We start from the raw sequence: 26664 nt of genomic DNA, 5'->3' as shown, positions 1-26664 counted from the left end.
CATGTGCGGGGTCGGACGTAATAAAACCGTCCCATCGCGGGGAGAGAACCTGCCGGAGAGAGCCCCGCGCCGTGCAAATTGGGAGTTTATTAAAAAGCCGGCGGAATAAACAGCGGCCGCATCAGGTGTTTGCCGCGCTGTGATTGGCTTTCAGGCACTCAGGGGAAAATCCATTTGGGAGTTGGTCTTGGGTGAATGCCAACACCGGCAAAATAATGAAAAGAGGTAGAGGACTGAGAGACTGACATTTTAACAGTCTTCAGCTGAGCAAAACCACAGCTAGAACAGGAGGCAATAGAAATGCATTATAATTCTCCTTCTGTGCTGAATTGAAAAGCTACCCCATTATACAAACTCTTTTTTTTCTGCATTAAATTTAAAAAACAGGTTTGAAAAGATGACAAACATTTAAACTTTTCCTGCTTGTTTTTCTGTTGTTTTTTTTTAAACTTTTTTATCAACGCTCTATAAATATCTGTCAAATTATGTTTGCATGTTCAAATTAAATCAGTGTATAAAACAGGCAACGAAGCCCTGATGTTGATTCATCTCTGCAAGCAGTCGGTCTTTGCTGGAGGGGGGGTAGTGTAAGGGCCATCACTTTATGGAACGCAGTCTTTTAAACGCAACGGTTCTTTTCTGTGCAATAAAGCAAAGTCAGATATCTGCCGCCCTCCTTCAGAGGCTATCGGGGCGATAAACAGGTCTGTCTGATTTCCATAGTAATTTCAGATGTAAATGACTGGTGGGATTGATGGAAAAAATATGCAAATGTTATAGCGCCTAGAAGCAGAACTCTGCTAAAGTAAGAGGGATTACTTGTGTTGATTTGCTTCTTGCTGTGGAAACGTCACCATCTTACTTCAGTGCAGAATGGTCAGTTTGTTGGGGGGTTATTTTTTTGGCAACTTGGCAAGCCCTCTTTTCATGCCTTTCTCTGATCCTTCTTTGGATGGCACATCTAAAAACATGAACGTGAGGTTTGTTTGCAGACCAAAATGTACTGCACCTCAGCAGAAGGTGGAAGGTCGGCAGGTGAATGGAGTTGGAGGCCTCAGTGAAGGCCACACATACTCCTGAGATTTGTTTAACCAGAGGAACCTCAGTTTGCTGTCAATTTACGACTGTTCTTTACTTTTAGGGGGCGAATTTGCCCTGTTCTGCAGGCCGTTTTAATGAGTCAGTTCACCCACAAGGAAAATGGCTCTCTGGGTGTGCATGATTTGCATTTAAATGGATTTATTGTGTACTGGCACTGTGACAGGCACGGGCCACGTGATTAAGCGGGCCTCTCTGGAGGAAATTGGGAGTCGGAATTTAATTTCACTTTTCTCTACACTGTCAAATCAGAAAGGTTCAAGGCGATTTTGTGTGTTATTTCGGATGTAAATAATGCTTAATGAGATGTGCTACTGTAAAAAAAAAAATAATAATGGAAAAATGATATTGAAAATTCCTCACATTTGGAAATTATATCTAACATTGATTTTATGGCGTGAAACAGACAATGAATTCTGCAGCCAGGTCCCTGTGCCTATGCTCCAGATTAGTGGGTGTGTGTGGTTGCCCGGGGGCTATGGTGACTGGAACAGAGAGGATCAAATCAAAGAAACTTTATTGGAAATGGCTGCTGAGGGAATGATTTTAGGATTTTAGGACAATATTGCAGTGTCATTAGTCGGTGTTAGGTAGTAAATAGATTCCCCTTCTCTCATCAGCAGTCACTTTCTTCGAAGAAGAAGCTAATTCTGATTCAGTAATCAATCATCAGAGCAGTTTCCACAAAATAAATTGGAGCCGTGGCTGTTAAAATCATTATCAGAGAAAGCAATCTTATCTGGTTTTTATGCTGTGCGTTATTTTCCATATTTACACCGAGCAATAATTGCCTGAATCCAGTCTAACACTATGGTTTTATAGGGTGTTAATCTGATAAGAGCTCCTGAAAATGGTTGTCATGTCAGTTAAATTGTAATCAGGCTGGCATTAAACCATTTGTTTGCGTCCAATTTATTATTACGGTTCCTGAATTCTAAATGGTCACAAAAAAAAAGCACTGTTTCTGGTTGTCCTCTTCAAATGGTCTGTCACAGGACACAAGAGCATCCGCGGGATTGATGTTGTGTGTGGCGATCACTCTTTTGCCCTCTTATCTGCAAGAGTCCTGGAGTCCTGGATGCCTGGTCAGCTGGGAACACAAACCTGGTGTCTAACAGGGGCCCTGTGCCTGAGCAGACCCCATACAATCCTGGCCCCTGCAGAATACATGCAGCAAAACATACAACCCACACCAGGGTCCACACCCTACATATATGTCACATCTGAATAATATTAAGGGTGTCTTGTGATTATTATTATTGTTATTATTATTATTATTATTATTATTATTATTAATAGTTGTAGTAGTAGTAGAAGTTGTAGTAGTAATATTAGCATTATCAGTATTGTTAGTACTAGTATTCAGCATATGCACAGCTTACAGTATTAGAAGACACAAAGACACAGTTGCAGAATACAAATAGAAGATAAGCAATCACTGCAAAAGCAGTCACATAGCACACCACTGCACACCACTGCCTTAACATCCTAAGGCAACAATGCAGCACCCCCAGTATGAACCATAATTACTAGCTGCTGAGTACCTGTGGTAGCAGGTGCAGTCTAAGCATTGTGTTATACAGTTGTTATGGACTTCAGCAGGCACATTCTTTGTCCAGCCAATAGAATGAGAGCGGATCAATGCTGGGCGAACTGAGAGACAGACCAAATGCATAAATCTCCTGACGAGTTGTTAGATGCATTTCCTAGATCGCAGATAAGATACAGCAGCTCAGCCTCCATGCCTTATCAGCAAAGAAGCAGCCACAGAGCCCCGACAGTGGCATGGTACCAACCTGTCGCCACGGTGACGTTGTGGCACGGATCAGGAGTACTTGGAAAGAGGAGCGATGCCCTTGTCCTTTGGGCTTCTCTCTCTGTCTTGTCTCCACCATGCTAGCCCTGTAGCCTTCCCCTGCCTATGCATCGTCCTCACACTTAGCGGAGAATAGCGATGCGTCGGTGCTTGTGAATTACTCACACTTGCGGAGAGAGCCCTGCTAGCGGGACCTTCCTCAGGTTTATTAACCTGCTCCGTCACCTCACCCCTGATACGGATCTGTATTGAACGCCGGAGTCTCGCTGACTCTCAGTTTCCTCCTCCTTCAGGCAGTTTCCTCCTGCTCTGACTGACCCAGCGTACTGCCCTAAGCGCAGCACAGTGAGCTGCCACGGACCTCAGTGTTGACCAGGCTGTTCTTGTAAATGTAGGTCAGCCCGATGTGCTGATGTTTGAAGTTTGAATACGTGCACTTATTGTTGCGTCGGCACTTACTGGAGGTTATACCTGAGAGACGCAGACATGGCATAAATTCTACACTCAAACTGCAAACGCATAATACATGTAAACACACCCATCGTACACGTATATTCCTCACACAATCCTCCCCACTAGCGCCCTCCTTGTAGAAATTCGCCATGCACACATTCATCAAGTGCAAATGGAAACAGGACCACACACTTCCGCTCTGCAAAGGCCGAAGCCTCCAGACAAATTCTGCACACAATCACACGTACGCAGATACATGCACTCACACAAACACTTACAATGTGATGGTAGAGACCACTTATATCAACCATAACAGAGACACTGTTACTACAAGGGATGTTGACATGTTGGTGGAGATTCAGGGAAACCTGAGAGAAGTGTGTGGTTGATTAGAATGGCTTGGAAGTAAAGCAGATTGGTTCCATCCTGTAGTTTTGCTCTTTTCCATTACCTTGTATCTTACCCTCCATGTTGAGGCGCACTATTGTGGGTCCTGACAAGAGCTACAATCTCCTCCGCTCTTCTTTCAGTCTCTTTCTCTATCGGTCTACATCTCTTTTCTGCTCATCACCATAACAGCACCCGCGTGCAGTGTGTGTGGTGATGGGGGCAGCCTTGTCCTTGGACTCAGCCTGGGGAGAAAGGGCCCTTGGATGTGTCTGAGATGTTGTCACCCAAGGTGCTCGTATGCATGGTGGGTAGATGATGAGGGAGGATCAGCTCTGAGAATTACAGGGGTGAGCAATGACTTGTGCAGCCCAATGACAGTAGCTACCCCTGGGGTGTCATGATTGAAGCTAAAGTGATTATGAGGGTTGAAGGAAAAAGAAAGGATTTCAACTGTGAGAATCAATGTAGAATGCTCATTTCGCAATCCTTATGGATACAGTATTTAGCCTGTCATTTTGATATTCAAATGTGCTGTTCATAAATTTCTTTGATATGTATGGAAATTCCAATGACAGCGGTCATTGAAGGGGGTGACAGTGAACTGTGCTTTTTATTTTGAAATTCATCAAGGTCTTACAATTATAGATTGTGTACATTAGCATTTGCTTCTTTATGTGTAATAATCCATACTTAAGTGTTTCTTAAGTGCGTGCTGCATGCACATCAAGTCTCCAGTTCAGATCTATGATCTCTGGTGAAGAGGACAGTTCAAGATGGAAACGAGCCCACAGATGCACTTTAACAGGCCAGGTGAACAAACATAGTGAACAGTTAATTGCTGATGTCGTTCATTTAGATAACGAACAGCGTTTGATCTTGGCAGACATGCAGTGTTGCCATCACAATGTCACAGTGTTACTTTGCCACTACATCATAACTCTTTGTGCTAAGTTTAACGCTAGAAAGGCGCACACAGGTCTCTGAAAAAGGAAACCAAGGGAAATGTTTGTGTGTGGACAGGACAGGCATGTAGATATCTCCCTCTAAATGAGTATACTTTGTGTGAATGGGAGATTTTTGTGTGAATGGGATGAGTTTTTGTGAAAGGAGCTCTGGTGAGTCTGATTGACCAATCGGCAGCCAGGGGCCCAGATGCAACCCAGTCCTCTGGCTGTCTATGGATTATATTGATCCCCCAAAACAATGTAAGTCCTGCTGGCATTGTTGAGGAATTCATAAATGAGATGAGCTAATAAAGGCCTTATTCACACTAGAGTGAAAATGGGTGAAATGTTAGAATTTCAGTTTGAAAGCCCTTTGTTTCAGCTAAAGAAAGACATTTGCACAATTATAGACTTTTGCAGGTTTTTTTTAAGACTTTTGATACATTTGTACTCATGAAACACTCTTTGGCAATGAAGGATTATTAACTTAACACAAATATGTAAGTAAACACCTGTGGCTCGTTACTAATTTTTTTCAGGTCATTGCGTCTTTGCTTTTGAGCCTGTTACTCTCTCTGGAAAACTGGTTCATTTTTTGTCAGCTTTATTCTTTACAAATGGTATATATGTGTGACACATATGTTTAAATGAACTGACAACAGAGCATAATGATGTAACATTATAATCATGGATACTATTGATGTCTGAATTGAAAAACTGCTGGAAAGCCACAGTATTGGCCACAGGGTTGGTTAATAGACAACACAGGTTGGTTGAGAGAGAGAGAGAGAGAGAGAGAGAGAGAGAGAGAGAGAGAGGTGGGGGGGGGAGTGAGAGAAGGAACGAGAGAGGGTGGGTGAGAGAGAGAGGGAGAATAAGAGAAAGTGAGAGAAATCCCGAGGAAGAGAGAAAGTGAGAGACAAACACAGAGAAAGTGAGAGAGAGAGAGAGAGGGAAAATGAGAGACAGAGAAAGATATAGTTAGGGTGAAAGCGAGAGAGAGAGAAAGTAAGGGAAAGACAGGAGAGAAAGTGATTGTTGTGAGTTGTGCTTTTGTTGCATTTCTGTTCTTTATAACGTCACAAAACCAGTCAATGCCTGCTCATAAGAGTTGAGTTTGACACTGAGTGAAAATCCAGTTACCACAGAGACCCCTCTCTTAACAGCCCCTGCCAACCCCCCGCCCCTATATTCTCCTTCTTATTACTGTGATCCCATAAATTTGTGTCCCTTCCACACCCCCCTCCCCCTTTCCCCACTACCCCCAGAACAGAAGAGCAGGCATTGGTTGAGGGCTCAATTCTTGATTAAAATATGCAGTGTCCCAGATGGCAGCTTCCAAATGAATCTCAAATAACCCAATCCCCCAGCCCGGCCGCTGGTGTTCCTTTGCAATGAACTAGCCAGTGTGGCCAGCATAGGTAAATGATCATATACCCAGAATACATTCAGCCTTGGGTTTTTTTGTTTGTTCGTTTTACTCCTAATAGCGTTTACAAGTCAAGTTTACTCTTCTTCTTGTTTAAATTTGGCATTCGAAAATCATATATCGGCGTTACTCTTTTGATCATCTAGTATGTCAAGAGATTATGATAATTTGTCTTTGGAAGGTCTGTGAGTTTTTGCAGAATTGTGTTCTGTGTTATGAGCAGTGATGGTCTGCAAACAGTCGATGAATAACAGTCATACAACAGCCGTTTCCTGTTGTAAAGCAAGTAGAGAGCTGTAGGAAAGTGCTGAGCCAAGAACAGACCAGTCAAATGTAGAGCATAAAGAAGTGAATTAGGTAAGGTGAGAGCACAAACCTTTATTGGAACGATAGGTGGACACTTTCCACAACAAAAAAATCCAGCATAAATGGAGATAAATGTCTGGGTGGTTCATGATTTTGAGTGAAAAGAATGTATTCAAAGTAAATATGCACTGTCTTTGAAAGGGAAAGAGAAGGGGAAAGTGGAAGCTCAGGAACCATCCAAATCAAATGGCTTTGTTGAGGCAGGGTCCATGCTGGAAAGGTTCATGCTAATGGTTTTCTTTTGGGTTCATTGACTCGCTGAACCACCCTCACCAGCTTTTAGAAGCACTCACTCACTGGTACCGCTTTTTTTTTTGGCCTGTATTTAGGTCGTGATTGCAAAGCGCAGAAGCTTTCTTCCCTCATCAATTACAGACAGAAAAATGAAGGGTCCCCCTCCCCACCCACATCTAAAACCTTTTCCTGGAAGATGCTGAGAGGCAGGGAAGAATAGAAAGGAGCTGTAGAGCAGCGAATGAAATATTTAGAGTGGCTCTTCTTTTCCCCAGTTTTGTTTTGCACGGAGGCGAGCCGTGCTAATCACAGCGAGGAGTAGCCGCCACCTTCTTCACTGGGAGCAGGGGAGCTGAGTGTGTGTTAGCCGAGTGAGTCTCACTCTGTGGCCCGTGGGGCAGAGCCTGACAGAGCCCACAGCTTTGCTACAAACCACGGGGACACAGGTCGCAATGCAGAGAAGCGGGCTCGGCTAGTTAAATAAGTTAAATTGATTCACTGATTCAGTCAAAACTTTATTTGTTGCATTGAAAGGATTCGCATTGAAATTCACAGTGTCAGAATGTTTCACGTAGCCGTTTGGTACACATTTTTAATTTTGTGACACACCTTCAAATAAAGCCACAGGGACATCAGAACATACAGAAAACAAGAGCCCACATCTAATCATGTGTCAGTCCATCACCAGCACCATATTCAATCTAGAATTATTGCTATAATAAACAGTAAGCTTTTTTAATGCATATTAAACAGAAAAAGAGAGACTATAGTTGTATTAACTCAATGCTAAATATTGTGGGAAACAGCTTGAGCAATTTGTTGCTGCTGTTTGTTTAAGATGATGAAGATGTTGAACAGATGCTGCAGCAGCAGTTGTGTGTAAGCTTTTCCTGCTGCAGGATGAGTGTTACTGTGTGCTGTGCAGTCAGTCCCACATGGCTGTCTCTCCACTCACCTGGGATTTCAAGAAATCGACCTGGTTTTGCATTCCCGGAAGCCGCGTCTGACGTGAGCAAGGTTTTTAAAAGCATGTTTGTGTTCTCTTTTTTTCCGCCCCCCCCCCCCCCCCCCCCCCCTTTCGTAGAAGCTGGCTGTCAGGGGCTGCCCCGTGGGGAGCACCAAGCCCCTCTCCCTCGTCAAGCCCAGCCAGAGCATAGCCATCTCCGTGACGCCGGCGAAGGCTGCCGTCTCCATGGTGACCGCGCACATGAACGGACAAAAGGCTCCGGGGCCCGAGCCGCTGCAGACGGCTCCCGGCAACCTGCAGACGGCGGGAAAAGTAGCGGGGAGCGGTCTCTCTCTGAGCAGGAGGGCCGGAGAGCCGCCCCACTCTCAGGTACCTGCGCACCTCCCGCTTTACTGCACTTTACCACACTGCTGCAAAATCCTGCTGCTGTCATAATGACTCTCAAAAACTGCTTTACTGCACTTCCCCACACTGCTGCAAAAGCTGCTACTGTCATAATCATGAAGTTGCACTTCATAACATAGCTGCAAAAATCTGCTGTTTTGATGTTGTTTTGTATTAAAGTCTGTATTCTCAAAACATGCTTTACCTCTAGGCATCAGTGCAAAACTGCTGTAGTGACACAAGTTTAAAAGTCCCCAACCTGCTTTGTGTGTGTGAAACTGGACAGGAATGTGTGCTACGTCTGGTCTGAAGTTTATAATTTCCTAAACCAGAAAAAAAAAATCAGAACTTTAGAAACACTATGGTGAATATGGCACAAGGTTTGCAGAATAAGCATATACCAGTACCTCTTAACACCCGAAACACAGTATTTATAGATTTGAATGACTTTGGAAAGTTTTTCTAATCAGACATCATAAAACAGCTCGAATTCAGTTTGTGATAACAGGCAGGGCCACTACTCAAAAGAATATAATCCTCAAAACGCCTCTTCACTTACCACCATGAACACATCACATACATGTCTTATTTAATCATGTGACCAGCTGTTTCCAGATCCCATCCTCAGGATAAGATCTGGGAAACACTCAGATCTCAATAAAGATTTTTAGTGTTGTCAATCACTGCTGTGAACATTCTGTGTGTCATGTAGCTGTAAATGGCACAATCACAAGATTAATATTTCATGCAATAGAATGAAAACAAACTGTCAGTTGAGTTATATGTTTTGTGGCAGGAAAGAAAGTGAGGTTTCCTTAGTTTGGGACATGGCTGCTGTTTGTACCAGAACACACAGTTCGCAGGGATTAAATTCAGTGCAAATGCAGTTGCCAGGATTTCATCCCTCGATGTCACAGACGCAAATGAGCAAGCGCTCCACTTGGGAGCAGCAAGGAGAGACGCATTCGTGAGTGAGGAGCGAAAAACTCTCTCACACATGATAAAAGGTGTTTCATGAAAGCCACGCTCTCAGGGTGAGATAGCCCTCGCCTCTCTTGTGAGCGCGGCGCGGGTCTCCTTGGAGATTTTCACTCTCTCTCTCGCTTCCCGTCAGATAGAGTCTGGGGTGGAGGTTGGGCCACTCGATTGTTTTACTGAATTTTATGGCCTTTTTGTTTGGGGGGGGGGGGGCTGCCGGGAGGGCGTCGGGGTGGGGGTGGGGGTCTGCCGTCAAGCTATTCTCCCCCAGCTGCCTGGGATCCCTGGAATAATACCACCTCAAAGCCCAAAGTCTGCATTGTTCTTCCTCCCTCTCAGTCTGGAGGAAGAGTCAGAGGGCACCACAAAAGAGAGGGCTAATTGTTTGTTTGGGGAAGGAAACAGATTCCTGAAACACCTGGCCGCTGTTTAGAAGATCTATTATGAGGTTTAATTGGATTGCTATGGCAGTTTTTGAATGATCATGTCCATTACATGAAATGGTCAGATCGCACATGTCTGGGTGGCTATAAACCAACTAATGCTAACTCCATAGAGAGTGTTGATCATTTTGTCTTCACAGTGATTTGGTAGAATAAACTCAGCAAGTAGAAAGTAGAAGTTTTGCTTAATTTTGATTCTGGTTGGGATTAAATCATAACTTTTCTTCAAAGGAATAAAAAAACAGGTAAATTTGCAGTCATGAGGCAAAATACTTGCAAAAAACTACCAAAAAAGACATTTGTCTTGAAATTATCAGTCAGATTGTTTATTTGATTTGTTTGTCAAATGTATGTTGTTTTATATTGAATACAAACTGCAGATGTCATCTGGTGAATAATGTGACATTTCCCTGCTGAAAAACAACAATAAAACCATCCTCATGGTATCATAGGGAAAATACACAAAGACCCAACCAAAACAGTCCTTTAATACAGCTGGACTCAACAAGGTGCTTCAAGGTTCAGCAGAATTCAAAGAACTGGAACATTTCTTGAAGCGCTCGCCTTTGATTCGGAGGTTTACCAGATCAGCGCATCCGCGGCTACAAGTCAGCACATCGAGTCACTGAAATTGTGATATTAGAAAAAAGGAGCTTCTTTCAGACAGAATCTTACTTTCACAGTGAGTCCTGCTTTGAGTCCAGCTTTTCATGATATCATGGCCACCCCAAGGACACCTGAATCTTCTTTCTACAGCAGCTGTATTCCACAGTCCTCCGTCCCCCATGCGCCTTGCTGTCCTATCAAAAGCCAGTGAAAGACATGAATTCCCTCCGTATACCAACAGTCTCTTTTACTATTGTCGTCATGGTTTTCAGTCACTGTCCAAATTGCCCCTACAGTACAATTTTTATGAACCTGTTAACACTGCATTTCAAATTAAAAACATGGTGTTTGAAGACTTGAACTAAAATGTATTCAATAAATGTACAAGATTGAATGTATGAAAGTGGAAATCACTGATATATATTTTGTAATAGGTAGCATGCGATTTTATTTGTGTCTAAAACACACTCCTCTTAACTATAAAGATATTTAACCGTGTTATGATGTACCTGTGTGTTGGTTTGTCATAAGGGAGGTGTAACTGAGCTCTCTCAGTTTAAACACACCCTGTGGAGAAAGAGATGAGAGGAGAAAGAGATGAGAGGCCTTGGCTGCATGAACTGGGAGGGGGGAGCTGTGCCAAGGGGGCCCCTGGGGAGTGCACCAAGCACCTCTGTCCCCCTGCAGCTAATAGCAGCGGGCACAGTGACCTTGCTGTGCCCACTGGGATAGCCCCACGTCCTTGGGCTACGGCGTGCATAGGCATGCATTCCTGTTCCTGCAGTCCGACAGGGGGCCAGCCCCGGCAACGAGCTCCTATGTGGTGCAAAGTGAGTTTTTTTAGCCAGCGCTGTGACACCTTACCTCACACTCTGCACTGTACTTGTGTACACTTGTAGAAAAGTCGGGTCATGATGCAGCCAGTGAGGGGAGGTGTAGCAAGCGGAACATGGGTAGTTGTGGCAGCTTTGTCTGCCTTCACGTAAATTATAAAGAGGGTGTTTTGAATGAAAGCATAGCTTTACCTTAGTGTAGAAACAAAATATTTAACTCCAATGGTGTCCTAATCTAAACCTAAACAGTGTGTAATGTAAATTGTAGTTCACATCTGAAGACGATCAAAAACACGTTTACATAAGCCATTTATTATGGATGCATGTGGTGACACATGTGCTTTGTAAGAGAGATTGCTGTACACACTAGCTTCCGTTTTGTTGACTTTGTGTTTGATTGGAATACATTTTCCTCAGGTGTGGGATAGAGATGATACAGCAGATCTGTAGATACAATCTGTAAAACTTGACTCTAACAGACATTAAGAGACATTCAGGGATTAGTGCAAAAAATGTGGGTAAAAACAAAAATGGCAATGATCAAAAGGCTTATGTTTATATTGCCATTTATGAAGAATAAAATAAAAATGATATGCTTTCAGCTGGCTTATTTCACCTTTCCTTTATTGTAATGGAAACAAGCCAAGGACCCACATGTCAGTACTTATTATTTATATTAGAGTCAAACATTACACACTCAAATTCATCAGTTTAGATGTAGTCATGGTGCAGATGGTCTGTATACAGCTGTTGAGCTGTTCTGTATGTGTGAAAATATAAGGACTACATTGCAGAGATGGTGTATTTGCAAGCAGGTGTGTGAGAAAACTTGAGCATCAGAGATCCTGAAAAGAGAGGTGTGGTGCCTGTTCAAAATAGAGGACTGATGCCTATACTACCCCCTGGTGACAGCTGGAAGAACTAGTCGGGGAAGCAGTCTAAAGAAGAAAGTTGATAGCTTTAAATTATATATTTTTATACTTTACATGGAGGCAATTATGATTTAAATGTTGCTTGTATCTGTAACAGTTTTATTTAGATATCTTGGAGCAATTGTGGGGAGGACCTATTAGGAAGAGCAGGCAGAACAGGAGTGGCTGTGCACAAACGCCTGATAGGGGGCAACAGGTCATAAGTGAGCAGAGGAGCGCAGCGGAATCAGAAACATGACTGGCACAAGCCAGGCGCGTCAGACTCTCTTCAGCAGGTGACTTTGAGTAACATCTGGCACTGGCAACACAGCAGAGAGGGAGAGCAAAAAGATGGTTAGTGGCAGCATGCCAAAGTCCACTCAGTGCACCAGATGAAGTAGTCTGATACCCCATCATCTAGAGCTTGCGTGAACCATTGGAGGGCGAGCACATACACATGTAATGGTGAGAGTGGAATAGACTGAATTGTACCGAAACACACAGGAATGACGTGGTTGATGTGTCCGACACCATTTTACTCCAGACGGATGTTGTTGGACCCATTCCATGTCAAACAGGAAGAGGGGAAGAGGTTTCGACACCAACCGCCTCAGAACTTGCTGCCATCGTATCAGATTATCAGATTGTTTTAAAGTGATGGAAGTGATAGGGGGATCTGAATGGATAAATTTCAAAACTATGACTCCAGTTTGGTCTTTCTTTGGTTCTAGTTAGTAAGTGCCCGAAGAATCCAAATCAACACACAAAAGCCAATTATTAAGCCTCTAACCCTCATAGTTTTAATATTTAAGTAAGCAACATATGATGCAATATCTCTGTGTCTGACAAGTAATATGGAGCTGTACTGATCAAGATACATTATAAAGACAAAGCAGATTGCTCTCCCGAATTGATGTAGTTGTTGTGCGAACAGGAAGAGACCTACACGCTAGAGTAATTGGCAATTTGTGATTGGGAGAAAAGAGAGTACCAAAATATATGATTGTCTAATTAGGGGACCATTTTTGGCTCAGGAGGCTGATGTTGCAATTGTCAAAACAAATTCTTAAAATAGTGGCTTAGTTGGTGAGCGTAGTGCTAGCAGGTTCAGGTCTCTGTGATCATATAAAATGAATTTATGCACTGTGCTCTCGGATGGATGAAAGAAAAACCAAGATAAAGTACCATATCATGTCAGAATAGCTGGGATGGTTTCTTAGAATTTTCTGTCTTTTTTGGCTGCTGTTCACCTTTACTTAAAACTTCGGTTCAGTTTAGGCTTGAATTTTTCAGGGTTCCCAGAAAGCAGATTTTATACAAAACATTCTATTTATCAAATATTTTATGAGCTCAGATGACCTGATGAAATATTGTATTGTTAAGCAGACTAAGCAATATTCAATTTTTTATTGTTATTCTAGCAGAAGAGACAAGCAGAAAGGATAAGGCCTCTTTTCATTCTTCTGCAGAAAATTATGTAAGGAATGAACTATACAGAGCTGCAGTGTTTTATGAAAATAAACTATGATGGGGAGGCATGATGGGGCCCTGAGGCATAGCCGAGGTACAAAGGCATCTGACAGAGTGTTTGGGCACAGAGCTAAGATTTGGTTAGTGCACGGATTTCACTGATCCATAATCTTAATGTGGTGTTTCATACTTGTGCTGAAAAGTTGAGAATTTAATATTTGATAAATCCCGGTGTCTGGGGTGTGCTAAAATGACAAGATATTACTATCAAAGCTTGCTGGCAATAACTTATCTTTCCTGGGCATGGGACCTGGTGCCATGTGAGTCTGTCTGTCTTTGTTCAGTGGTAGTATTATTCAGACACACTAGCTAGCTAACCTCAAGGTTACTGGACATTTAGATTACAGTCTACCTATTTTGTACCATATATGAATAAAAATGCATATGGTATATGACAGTGGGAAATATGTATACATTTCATGATGATAACAATGACATAAATCAAAGTAATATAGCTTACATTTTATTTTGCAGATTTATTTTCTTTGTTCGAAAGGCATACTGATTCATCATGAGAACCCCACCTCTGTCTATTTACTGATCTGCAGAATGTCTATGATTGACATTCCCTGCTGTCCAATGGTGTTCTTGGGAAAAGCAGAGGAGGGATCAGGTGTTCTTTCCGACAATTGGCCGTAGTAAGTGGTCATACTCAAGAGGGGGGTGCAGATATGACAAAAGGCTGCGGCTTTCATATTCAAGGAGGCTTAAGTAGAGGCACTTCAGCTCATGAAAGAGGCAGAGCAATTACCAAAATAAATGCCCTCGGTGCAAGAGGGTCATCTTGGCCGTTGCCATAGGAACAGGCTTTTTAACCCTACCTTCTACCTTTCCAGTAGATATCAACATAGAAGAAAGGGCTCAGAAAGCCTGTTGGCGAGGTTTGGCTTGATGTTATTTATTCAGTGACGGTCTGTGAATGAGGCCGATATCAAAGCCGGCCAGGCCCAAGGAGAGAAGGCTCCTGTGAGTTAAAAGGCACGAACTGAGTAAGGTTTAAATTTACCCTGTACCTTCACACTGTTTGCCACATCGAAGATGCAATGGTTGGTTCTGTTTCCTTTTCATAAACAGCATAAAACATCATAACTGGTGGATATTGCCGTGATATAAATTAATCATGAGTGTATTTATTTCATATTTCATATGTATTTTCGAATATCATTTCAGATGTACAGAAAAGCTTTGAATTGTCATCTACAAAGTAGGGATACTGTGATGCTGCTAGCATGTGTTTGGGTGTTGGGTAGTGGTCAGGCTGTGTCTTTATAATGTCATTTGATGACCAGATATGGATGTTTACTTTTGAAAGGTCTGATGTGGAGCCTGCAGAAATAGTACCATTATCATCTTCGTCATCAGCATCATAATCATCATCACCGTCATTGTCATCATCCATCAGACATACATTGACATCGTCACCATGCTCTGCCTGCACGCTACACAACTCGGAGACTGTTCTCAGAAATACAGCAGATGTCTGTCTATTTGTATGATAATGTGAACCTGCAGAGTCACAGAATAATTTAAACAAGCTGGTGAATTTGCTATAGCTTTACTGTGTATAGAAATAACTTGCCAAAGCGAAAAAGGAACCTGAAAATGAAAAACATAAATAAATTCTGGTTCCCCTGGACTTTTGTTATCTCTCAGTACACAGGGCCTTCTGGACATAAAACTGTTTGTAACACACTGACTTCAGTAATAATAATTATTTGTCTACTTAATGCAGTCAAAGCAGTAGAGTTGTTTTGATACGTAATGCTTTTGATGTGAAATGTGATTGGGGGAATGTGAAAGTTGTTTGCTACATCAACCAACTGCTGGCTGCCTAGCAATTGGTAGTCACCAGTATGAGCTAACAGCCATCTTGAAAATGCTCCCTGGTACTCATACATAACAATCACAGAGTTTGTCCTTCATTCATGATGCTTCCCCACATGTTGCTAACCTGGCAGACCAAAGCTTCACTTACCAGATCAAATTCTTATTACTGCACTTTTAAAAAAAAAAAAATATTATTTATCCATTAGTTTATCAGTGAGCATTATTATTCTGGGAAAATGAGATGTTAATAAATGTTAGATCCGTCTTTTTAAGACGTTTGTCTGAATTGGTTTAGTCTTACTGATGAAGCAGTAAGTTAATTGTGCAAAAGGTCAGCCTCCTCATTGTCATTCTGAAATGAGTCAAGGGCTGCTATTTGACTCAACCGCCACTATCAACAGCAGTGAGTAGTTATTGAGTTTCACAGTTGCAGTCAGTTTCTAAAAATGATTTGGAATGACTGCCACTATGTAATAGCTGCTTCCATATGTGTGTATGAATTTCCCAAATTAAAAAACCTGTGATGTTGACTATGTGGGTTTCTTCAACTGACACACTGATTTGACTCATATCAATTATCTGGCTCACTTGTTACAAAGGAGTAAGACCCTATGACTTCTCCTTTTCCCTGCATCAGATGAGAGATATGTTTCCATAGTGAATGCCTCTTTTCTTCAAAAAAAATCTGTCACCGGCAATGATTGGTTAGTCCATAGCAGACTCTGAGTTCAAGCTGTGTACTTGTTTCTAGGAGAAACGGTAAGAAGCCTTTGAAAGTAAATGTTAGGCCAGATGTTACTGAGGTAGATGGCACCATGCCCAAAGTTAGCCTTAAGGTGTTTACAATCCCAGATAGTTCTATTGGAATAAAAACACTTTGCTGCACAGATAAAACCAGGCTGTTTACAATGACAGCAATTTGTGACAGACTTATGTTCTCTCCCTCCCTCACCTGCTCTTTCTTTCTCTCCCTCTTACTCCCTATCTTTCACTTTTTCTCTTTGTCTTTCCCTTACTTTCTCTCTCTCTCACTTTCTCTCTTCCACGGTATTTCTCTCATTTTCTCTTATTCTCCCTCTCTCTCTCACCCACCCTCTCTCGTTCCTTCTCTCACTCCCCCCACCTCTCTCTCTCACTCATCCCTTTCTCTCTCTCCCTCTCTGTCGCTCTCTCTCTCACTCACCCCTTTCTCTCTCTCTCTCTGTCTCTCTCTCTCTCTCTCTCATTCACCCCTCTCTCTCTCTCTCTCTCTCTCTCTCTCGCTGTCTCTCTCTCTCTCTGTCTCTCTCTCCCTCCCTCCCAGATGCTGGGGAATCTTTCGGCTGTTCCCATCAGGGTGCCTCAGGTCAGCTCCCTGACCCGGCTGGCAGTGCAGGCTCCCACAGTGCCACCTCAGGTACAAGCACACCCGGACGCACCCAGCAGGACGTACTAGACAAAAAGGCAAACTTCATGTCACACAGTGCACATTTCATAGGCAACGATGTTTGTGCTTTGAGTACAGGTATAATGTTAATTGGCAATTAACGATATGTTTTACTGCAAATACCATGTGTCCCATTTTTCTTGCCCTTGAAATTAGTGAAACTAATTGTCATGTCTGAAAGCATTTCTTATCTGATAGACTTATACACACTACTAACATTTTGCAAATACACACTCATTTACCCACACTTTTATATATCCAAATACACCTGTACATCCAATACACCCAGCCATTGTAGACCCTCCGCACTATATTAACCATTTCTACAGTTTACCAGGTTTTTTCTTTTTTACTGGCACAGTTGAGTACATTATTTAAGGGCACAACAGACACATCCTCCTCCTGACGTACAAATGCACATACCACACACTCAGCTTTAGTCAAGCATATACACCACAACCCACCTGTACAATCTCTCCAATACAAAATTATCATTCACTCATGAGGTCATTAACTACGCACCCAGCAATGCTTAATCCTCCCCAGCCTCCTATACACCACGAATAAACAACTCTTCATGTGCTAGTTCTTGTCAGCAAACAGGATTTCATGCTATAAATGCCCTTCTCAGTAATTCCAGACCAAAATAATCAAACACAGAGGAACATCCTGTACCATTAACTGTGCCTTTGCAATGTTCTATGCCAAAGCCTTCCACACCTCCAGGGTGTTTTGCTAAAACTGTACACTGAAATACTTGGCATGTCTGCCTGCAAAAACGGAGCTACAAAAATAAATTTGTATAATAAATCCTTTATATCCACAATTTACGTAAGATGTATGCCCTTGATTGCTCAGTGCTGCAGTGACAAAATTTGCAAGATTATCCAGTGATTCGTTAACAAGGCATTAGACGGCACCATTTTTCATTTGGATAACAGATACTTTTTCACACCTCTGTGTTATTTATTTTGTAATTAGGTTGGTCTTGAGGCCTTACTGGCTGTTAGCAAGGACACGTTTTGTGCAATTATTCACATGACCACAGGGTGGCAGCACAAAGCTCATAAACACTACATTCTGTCAGGTGTTGACAAGGCAGCAGGTAGTGAAATATTAACCACAAAGATCATACATCAAAGAAAACAGATGAGCACAGATCTATTTACATATGAATATGACTTTAGTGAATTCCTGGGACAATGTGCCACAATTTGTAAATGACACTTTTACATTTCCATGTAGCATAGTGGTTAAGGAGCAGGTCTCGTAACCGAAAGGTTGTCGGTTCGATCCCCGCTGGGACACTGCTGTTGTACCCTTGGGCAAGATACTTAACCCACAGTTGCCTCAGTAAATATCCAGCTGTATAAATAGATAACATTGTAAAGAACTGTAACCTATGTAAGTTGCTTTGGATAAAAGTGTCTGCCAAATGAATAAATGTAAATGTAAAATGTGAGGCGAAAGCACCAGAACAAAGATTTTTATGTGTGTTTATAACTTAGTGGTCAGAAAAAGGCATATTTTAGCTAAATCAGGTTAGCTAAGTACCTACTGTAAACAGTTTTACCTCACCTGCACAGTGTAGTGATACCTTGTGGTGGAAATGCACTGCTATACAGTGACCATCTATAACTTATAAATACCATTTGTGCTAAGAAAAAAGTATATAGGAAGCACTAGGTGTAGTGAGAGTGTAGAATGTTGAGCAAGCAGTGGTGTTTGGTGACCCAGTATAATGATCATGATTATGATTACAAACAGTTTTAACTGTTACAATGAGTTCTCTTGTTAAACATGTTAAAGAGCTGTTATCCTGTAGGAATGTTGTTGATTAGTTTTGCGTTGATGTTGATATTCTGGGATATGTGAGTGCTGTCTAGAGAATAGTGGGGGGAGAGGGTTATGGAATGGATGCTTTGTACGTTCTGTGTGCATAAGGTGACTAAATGACGGAACAAAGGTTTATTTGTCTCACCTGCAAACTAACCCACCAGCAGCAAATGTAAAATGATCAGGGAATATCTGCCGCTGTGGTGTGTAGGATTGTGAGAGCGTGTGTTCCTGTCTGACCCCTCTGCTCCAGGTTAGGCCAAAGACCCTGATCCCAGACAGCCTCCCCCACAGCCCCAGCCAGGAGCAGCAGGCCAGCAGGCCCCCGAGCCTGCAGAGGGCCACTGCCGTGGTGAGCCCCCGAACCCAGAGCCTCGCTCCGCCCTCCTCCAACAGCACCGCCTCCCTGCCCACGCAGCTTCCCAATGGGCGCGCCGATCCCTTGCCCCTGCCGCCCACCAGCGCCCCCGCCTCCGTCAGCGGGGCGGGCGTGGCCTACGCCATCATTTCCGCCTCGCCCGCCGGCCCCGTGTCCGTGTCGGCCGTCAGCGAGGCCGTGAAGGTGCAGCCGCTGCTGCTCAGTGCCGACAGCAAGGTCAGACACACACACACACAGCACCCCCCCAACCCCCCTGTGGGTCTTACCCTGCCGCGTAGAGGCACACTCGATGTGCGCTGCTGCCTGGCCTTGCAGATAACGGCCGCTTATCTGGCCAGCAAGCCGACACCATCACAGCATTGGATTATCTCTCGGTGTCTGATCTGAAGATGCATACTTGAACCTCGCCTCTGCTTCTCTGAATCATAATTTTTCATAATATGTGTGTAATAAATTAAAGAGGCGATGTAAGTTAAGTTAAGTAACAGATAATGGGCTGCTTAAATTTTAGGTCGTTGACATAATGATTTACTTGTCATTGTCTTTTTCAATTCGGGTAATAAATATGAGCTGAGTTTGCAATCTACGTTTTAGTTTTAGTGTTACTATTACATTACTAATACTACTAGTGTCTTATTTTCCTTGGGAGTTTTAGTGTTAAATTTGCATTACTTCTATAGGTTATAAAAATTTGTTTCTGACTGTATAATTTATTTTTTGTTTCATTTTCAGTTTGTTTGTAATGAAAGTTTGAGGTTTGACATAGCCACCTATAGTTGACTTAGATTAGGCTCATTACTGCCTACCTGCCTGCTCATTCTTGGCCGTTGCCTGTCACTTGGTGTCCCCAGGTGATAATAATCCAGCCCCAGGTTCCGAGCAGCTCTCAGAATTCACCTGAGCCGCAGCCCAGCTCCCCCGCCCAGGAGACCACCCCCGCCCCGTCACCTCCCACCAAAAAGAAGAAGGACGAGGACTCCGAGGTGAGGCTGACACCCCTGTCCTAAAAACTACAACTTTAGGTTGCCTTAAACAATTATCTTTTATTGAAACTGTCCCGTGGCATAAAAGGAGTGCAGATATGTAATACAGTTATGATTATTAAAGTTTAGTACAGATGAGCTAGGTCACAATGATGTAAATCCTGTGAACAGAGCAGAGAGAGCTTCCGCACTATGAATGCATTAATTTAGTGCTCATTAATTTAGTGCTCATCTTCCAGTCATTGAAAAGATTCTCATTTTTAATTGACTGATTTAATTTCTTCATGCAAATTGAATATTTAAAAATTTGAATAAAAAGAATTTTTAAATTAAAAATGAAACTTATTTATATTTGTTTTAAAATAAATAATCTTGTAGTAAGGAATGGCTTCTTATAAAAAAGGAAACCGTTTGGAATTCCATTTTGCCAGCAGTGGTTGGCTGCCCTATTTGGCCTTTTTGGCTTTCTGATGTAGCTATGAGTTGCGTCTTTCCTGTTCATAGTGAGCCACTGACCGTTACCCTCGGCAATAACTCCCACCCAGGCAGCAAGCTTCTCATGAATAATTAATGAGGAAGTGCCAAGCTTCTCACAAGGGCACCGTGCAGCTGAATTCCCCACACAGACACAGCGACACTCTCGAAACTCAAAGTACCTAACCGGTCTTTGTGTACTTTGTGGGTTTCTTATCTCGCGGTTTGTGCTCTGACACTGACGTGTTTATTTCCTACAGAAAATCGCTTTCATGGTTGCCCTCGGCCTCGTGACCACAGAACACCTGGAAGGTGAGCACCCAAACCTCAGCGTGGGATGTGGTGGAGCCCTGGAGGAAGCCTGATTACCACATCCTTTGAAGTCTGGTTTCTACTGTAATATTTACCACCATGTTCATTTCATTTCTGTGTGACTGGAACAGGCGCATTAGGTGCCAATTAATCCATTTAGTTTAGTTGATCCATTTAGTTTTTACTTGTTATGCATTTGAATGTATGTATATTTTATGGTGAAACTCAGAAAGGTTCATTGAAAAAGGAGATTGTAACTAAGTCCTTGTGATTACAAGGAGAGACGTGGTTATGAGTCATGGCTATGGCATTAATTGCTGTTCCTTTGCGGAAATAAGTGAGATTCTGTGTGCAATGGAGCTAAATCAGGTGGTAGTCCCGCTGGCGTGACAGGGCGCGCGCTCTCCTGTGATTACAGAGATCCAGAGCAAGAGGCAGGAGAGGAAGAGACGAAGCACAGCCAACCCGGCCTACAGCGGCCTGTTCGAACCCGAGGTGCGAGCCGCGCTGAGTGAGGGGCATCATGGGAAACCCTGCTGTCACACTGGTGAAACGGCAGCTTTCCTCAGCAGATGCAATAAATTTACATTAATAATTAGTCATTTGGCAGATGCTCTATCCAGACTCTGTTACAAAGCAAAGGTACAACTTTTCACATAGTAAGGCCTCATGAAGAACAGCACATGTAGAAAATGTTTGACCAAAGCTGAATATGATTCAGTCCGTCACACTATGTTGTTATAGCCAGTGCAATGATGAATACAAACTAAGTATGAGAATAATAAAAAAATCTCAATGATTAATGTCAAATTGCAATACCCTAAAGGAATATACCAGAAAAAATAATAAATGAGTGCTGTAACTAGGTAAAGCAGCAAAGATCACATAAGCCAGTGTTGCACTGGTTAGAAAATATCTTCATCTGTTAGCTTCAGTTATTTGGTTCATAAAACTGCTTTAGTAATCAACTAGTCTTAGCAAATCTTTGGGTACATCTGATAACACTCTGATGTAGATTTGGATAGTGTTTTTTCAGCTCGTATGGAATGCTTACTGTCTCCTCTGTGTTTTGGCCTTCCAGCGCAAGCGAAATTACCTGAACAGTCCGCTCTTCATGTCAGCTAGAGGTATCTCCCATCGACACAACCCCAATGCTACACCTGATACTGTAATCGCCACCACATCCACAACCACACACACACACACACACACACACACACTGTAGTGACTTGCGAATAGCTCCAGTGCCAAGTTCCATGCCCCGGTCTTTCTTGTGGATTGTTTCCCAGTTACTGTTCTTTCCTAAAGCTGTTGCATGGCCTTCCCTCTAACCCCACTGTGTATATCCCTGTCTAAAAGTACTGCTTGCCATTAACTTCTTCTCTGCTTCCTGCTTACACGCTAGACACCGAGGATCTGTGCTGGAAGGTAGGTAGTGTGTCTGGAGCTTTCGTGTGTGTGTGTGTGTGTGTGTGTGTGTGTGTGTGTGTGTGTGTATGTGTATGTGTATGTGTGCGTGTGCGTGTGCGTGCGCGTGCGCGTGTGTGTGCGTGTGTGTGTATATGTGTGTGTGTGTGTGTGTGTGTGTGTGTGTGTGTGTGTGTGTGTGTATCCCTCAAGGCTTGTTTCGGGTGGTGATGGAGGGGATGGCCAACACCATGGCAGTTTGCTCTGATAACGCTCCATACATGTTACTGTTCTGCTAGGCTTGTGTTGTGGTATAAATTGCTGTCCTCAAGAGAGAGTATTTTTCACTCCGTGCCCCTTCCCTGTGGGTGCCAGTGCCACCACCGCTCGGGGACACAAACATTTTGATCAGAAACACACGGGGGACGAAGGCCACTGCTGTGTGACATTTTTACCTCAGATAAATGAAACTAAATGCTGAGGGGACAAGATGTCAGGGAGTGTAGAAACGGGCGGCAGGGTGCTCATAAACTGAAAATCGGGGCTAGTTAGAGCGGTGTTATTTTACATGATGCCACACAGCCGCTTTTGATTTCATATTCATGTAATTCGTTTTTCCATCGCCATCTCTTCCCTGAGGCCTCTGCTGCAGTTTGCAGCTGCTTTAACTGCTGCTCTCAAGTGTCAGAGTCGTTGCTGTGTAAATGGCTGATTCGTACATTTACCCGTTTTTGCCCTTTCAGTACGTTTTTGATTTCAAAGGAAGTGTCTCTCAGTAGAGGCCTCTCTTATTGCAAACTGAAGAGTTCTGTCACATCATAAACTACATATAAAGTCTAATCATTGCAACGCAGTAATAAAGGCTTTCTGAACCCCAGTTTTCCTTCAACTTTGGCATTTTATATGCCAAACAATGAAGTGTGACCTTTTGTTGGGAACCTATAGCAGTCTTATCTGGTCTACCACAACACGGGGGGGCTAATGTTTGTCCTATTCAGTGTGTTGTCACTGACTGCCTTGCATTGCTTCAACTGCGTGTAGCGTGGTTCCATGAGAAAATAAAACCCGTGTGAAGTGTCTGTTTGGACATAAAAAGAGTGTATAAATCAATGTTGTAAAAGCCATTAACTTGATGTCTACCTTTCAAACGTATGTGGTGCGTCTCCTGGTACAGAAAGTTCTTCAGTGATAATGAAAATGGCTTGTTACGCATTGAAATGGATCCTTGTAGTATACCCAGTGAGGCTCTGCCACACAGCAGTGCATTAATGGATGTGTCATATGTCACACCAGTGGGCCCCTTTGCTGTTTCTTTATTTTCCACTTGCTTCTTCGTCTTCTTTTTTTTTCATTTGCTACCACATGGCTCACATTTGATATATTGCCCATTTTTACAGATGACTATTAACAGGTTCAGTATGGGTTAGGTTGCAGGATTTGATCCTGCAATCTCCTGGTTAGAGGTGTGTTTGCTGATGCGTTTCTGCTGTGCCCGACAGGAGGAGCATGACGAGCACTGCGTCGTGTGTAAGGAGGGCGGAGACCTGCAGCCCTGCTACAACTGCACCCGTGCCTACCACCTCGACTGCCTCCAGCCCCCTCTCAGCGCTCCGCCCAAAGGGACGTGGCTGTGCCCCAAGTGCCAAAAAAAGGTGGGACGCTTCCCTGGGAAGGGTCATGCCGACCTAAACGTGGGCTGAATGTGCCGAGCTGTGAGAAGTGTGTGCAAGAATGCTGTGCTCTGCCATAACATTGTTACTTGTTGATGGGTGGTGCGCTTCCCAGCACCAGAGAGATGGTGCAGTGAGCGTAGTCACAGCTTCCAGTGGGACGCTGACGGAAAGCCTGTCTGGCCTCTCAAAGCCTGTGGGGTCTCTGCGGAGACATCCAGTGATTTGAATATTGGGCCTTTAGAAGCTGAGAGGCAGAACATGATTCCAGTTTGAACCTGCGTCGCAAATGCAACATGTTCTACAACTGTCCATCTTTGCTCAGTTTCATCACGTATGTTTATATGTACTCTGAAGTGTATGATTTTGACGATTATATTGCTCTCTTTATTTGCCTAGCCAGAACAGCATTACAGTATCAGTCTATTCGTTACGTTTCAGAAGATGACATCACACTGTAGGTGTTACTTGTCTTTTTAGCAGGTATTCAATACAGTTCTCAATACAGTTTTTCCTTTTCCAGGTACTAAACAAAGACAATATGCCATGGCCCCAGAATTTTGTCCAGTCTTACGTAACACACAAAACAGGTAAGCAGCTGAAAACCAGTTACACTGCAGCAGTTTAGCAGTAGGTATACTATAATGACATGCCAATTGCTGTATTAAAAAGAGTGGTAAATATGTTAAGGCTTGAGAGATGAGGTAGAGTAATTGTTATTTGGATAGTAATTACCGGTACTAGTTTATTATTAGTAACAAAAACATGTAATTGCATAAATCTGGTTTCAACAGTAGTGATTATTTAACAATGTGTGTTTTTCACAATTCTGCACAAAGTGATATCTGTGGCCACAGTAGGACCATTTTCTCTTTATGTAAAATATTACCAAAAGATGATCCATACTGTCCCCGGGGGATCATGCTAAGGGCAACACTGATCCGTTTCACCTGTGTAAGTGCGTGGAGGAGATACTCGCAGCTCATTGGCTCTGCGTCTCTGCGTCTCCGCAGTGAGGCTGGAGGAGAAGAGAAAGCTGAGGAAGAGGAACAGCGAGCTGAAGAAGGAGTACTCCTTGCTGGACGAACAGGACCAGACGCTGAGCCAGGCCCTCGTGGTAACTCGCCCTCTGCCCCTCCCACACCCGCATGCACTTTTACGTTTTACATCTACATTTAGTCATGTGGCAGATGAAAAAAAAACATAAGAAGTCAACAGTATTAGAAGTGCTGCATGGCCAGGTTTCAGTGGCTGGCCAGACGAGGTACAAGCTGGAGACAAGGTACAAGCTTTTCACGTAGTACCGCAGTTACAGGAGCATGGCCACCCACAGCACTGTGGCCCCATGCACTCACTCTACACGCCATCTGCACCGTCTCACTTACCAGCTTGGGATTGTTTGCATGCTTTGACTGGGGTGAGGATTAGGGCTGGATGAGCAGAAAGTACCCAGAGCATATGTATTTAGCCCAGTGTCAACGGAGCCTAATCTATTTCTGCAGGGGAACCCTGTCGTCATGCTGTAGGAATCTAGTCCATACTGACACTTTATAGTCTTGTATACAATTGAATACAGGTTTTTTTAAAAAGCCAGTGGTTCAGCAGTGTAGCATAGTGGTAAGAAGTGGGATCTGTAACTGAATGGTTGCCGGTTCGAATTCCTGCTGGGGCACTGCAGTTGTACCCTTGTTCAAGGTCCAGGCTTTCTCTCAGTTCCACCTCAGTCCCCACCCGCTAACATTTTATACCTCTAGTATTTGATATTTATTTTACGTGTAGTATTGTGATGTATTTTGGATTCTAGGGACTGTTGTATCGTAGTGTACCTGGCTTCCGTCAGATTGAAGGTTGTGGTAGCGCTTGATTGGTGTTATGCTCACACTCAATGGGCTAGGAGCGGTTTTGGCCTGGTCTGACACTGTTGCTCGTTTAAATTGAATGGATGCACTTACGTTCTATTGTGCTGGAAGTCGCTCCGAATAAGAGCATCTGCTAAATGCATATAATTCAATGTAATGTAATGCAAGGTACTTAACCCAGAATTGCCTCAGTAAATATCCAGCTGTATAAGTGGGTAACATGTAAAAATTGTTACCTGTTTAAGCCCCTCTGGATAAGGGCATCTGCTAAATGCCACTACTGTACATGTAAATGTCTCCTGTGTTCCTCAGAAATGCATGGATCTGAAGAACAGCCTTCTGGGTCAGCAGAAGGAGACTCAGGCCTCCCTGGAGCGCCTGAGGAGCCTGATTCGTCTCATCCAGCGAGACCAGGTCATCCAGGTCACCATGACGGCCACCACCACGGGGGCCTCCCTGCTCTCCCTGCCCTGGATCAAACCCACCAGCACAGTGCTCCCTGCTGGCAGCTCCGCGCTACTGCAGAAGAGCCTGCCCCAGACCCAGGGCAACAACTGAACCACGACCACATTGCCAACCTCACCGACCCCCCGCACCACTACGAGCCAAGAGGCCACCTGCCAAAACACTGGCCACCTTCCGCGTAATCACACAAAACAGACTTCTTTTTTTAAACTTGTGCAGTGCCGTTAAGAGGTATTCATGGACAGAGAGAAAGCTGTTCACCCAATGAGGTTTTTGGAGGAATCATTGTGGCAAAGCGGTGTATCCTAAAACATGGTTTGGCGCGAGTAGTATTTTTTAAACCCAACACCTTCAGTGCTTGAGAGATTTTTTTAACTCATTGTTTTTTTAATTTTCTTAATTAATGTTCTTGGCCTTAATGTATTTACAGTATTAATATATACAATACCTATCACGGATATAAATGAATATTCTGTGAAGCATTTTTTTAATGACAGTAATAATAGTGGTTTTACATATAAAGAGAGAGAAACCGGCAAAGTGTAGTGGCAGTCATATCTAGATGCCAGAAGTCGAAAGGACTGTACACTGATATATCTGAGTAGATGCTGGTTCTTGCTCTCCTTTAAATGACACTTGCCATA

The 26664-nt window shown here is 43.3% G+C and overlaps 1 protein-coding gene across 1 annotated transcript in view; it reads left to right on the top strand.

Moving 5' to 3' along the window:
- The window catches only part of LOC118770514 (PHD finger protein 21B-like), a 59914-nt gene extending 33488 nt beyond the window's left edge, over nt 1–26426 (top strand). The window contains exons 3-14 of the mRNA XM_036518237.1: nt 7815–8066; nt 16513–16605; nt 18725–19066; nt 19702–19833; nt 20568–20619; nt 21038–21114; nt 21701–21746; nt 22025–22056; nt 23529–23678; nt 24220–24286; nt 24710–24813; nt 25868–26426. Of these exons, the coding sequence (XP_036374130.1) occupies nt 7815–8066; nt 16513–16605; nt 18725–19066; nt 19702–19833; nt 20568–20619; nt 21038–21114; nt 21701–21746; nt 22025–22056; nt 23529–23678; nt 24220–24286; nt 24710–24813; nt 25868–26113 (1593 nt within the window). The 3' untranslated portion in view covers nt 26114–26426. The remainder of the gene's footprint in view (nt 1–7814; nt 8067–16512; nt 16606–18724; nt 19067–19701; nt 19834–20567; nt 20620–21037; nt 21115–21700; nt 21747–22024; nt 22057–23528; nt 23679–24219; nt 24287–24709; nt 24814–25867) is intronic.
- Nucleotides 26427–26664: the final 238 nt, after the last annotated feature.

Source organism: Megalops cyprinoides, chromosome 23 (assembly GCF_013368585.1).
Source record: "Megalops cyprinoides isolate fMegCyp1 chromosome 23, fMegCyp1.pri, whole genome shotgun sequence".
Taxonomy (NCBI): Eukaryota; Metazoa; Chordata; class Actinopteri; order Elopiformes; family Megalopidae; genus Megalops; species Megalops cyprinoides.
The sequence above is the reverse complement of the archived record's forward strand: the minus strand, read 5'-3'. Positions and strand labels throughout refer to the sequence as shown.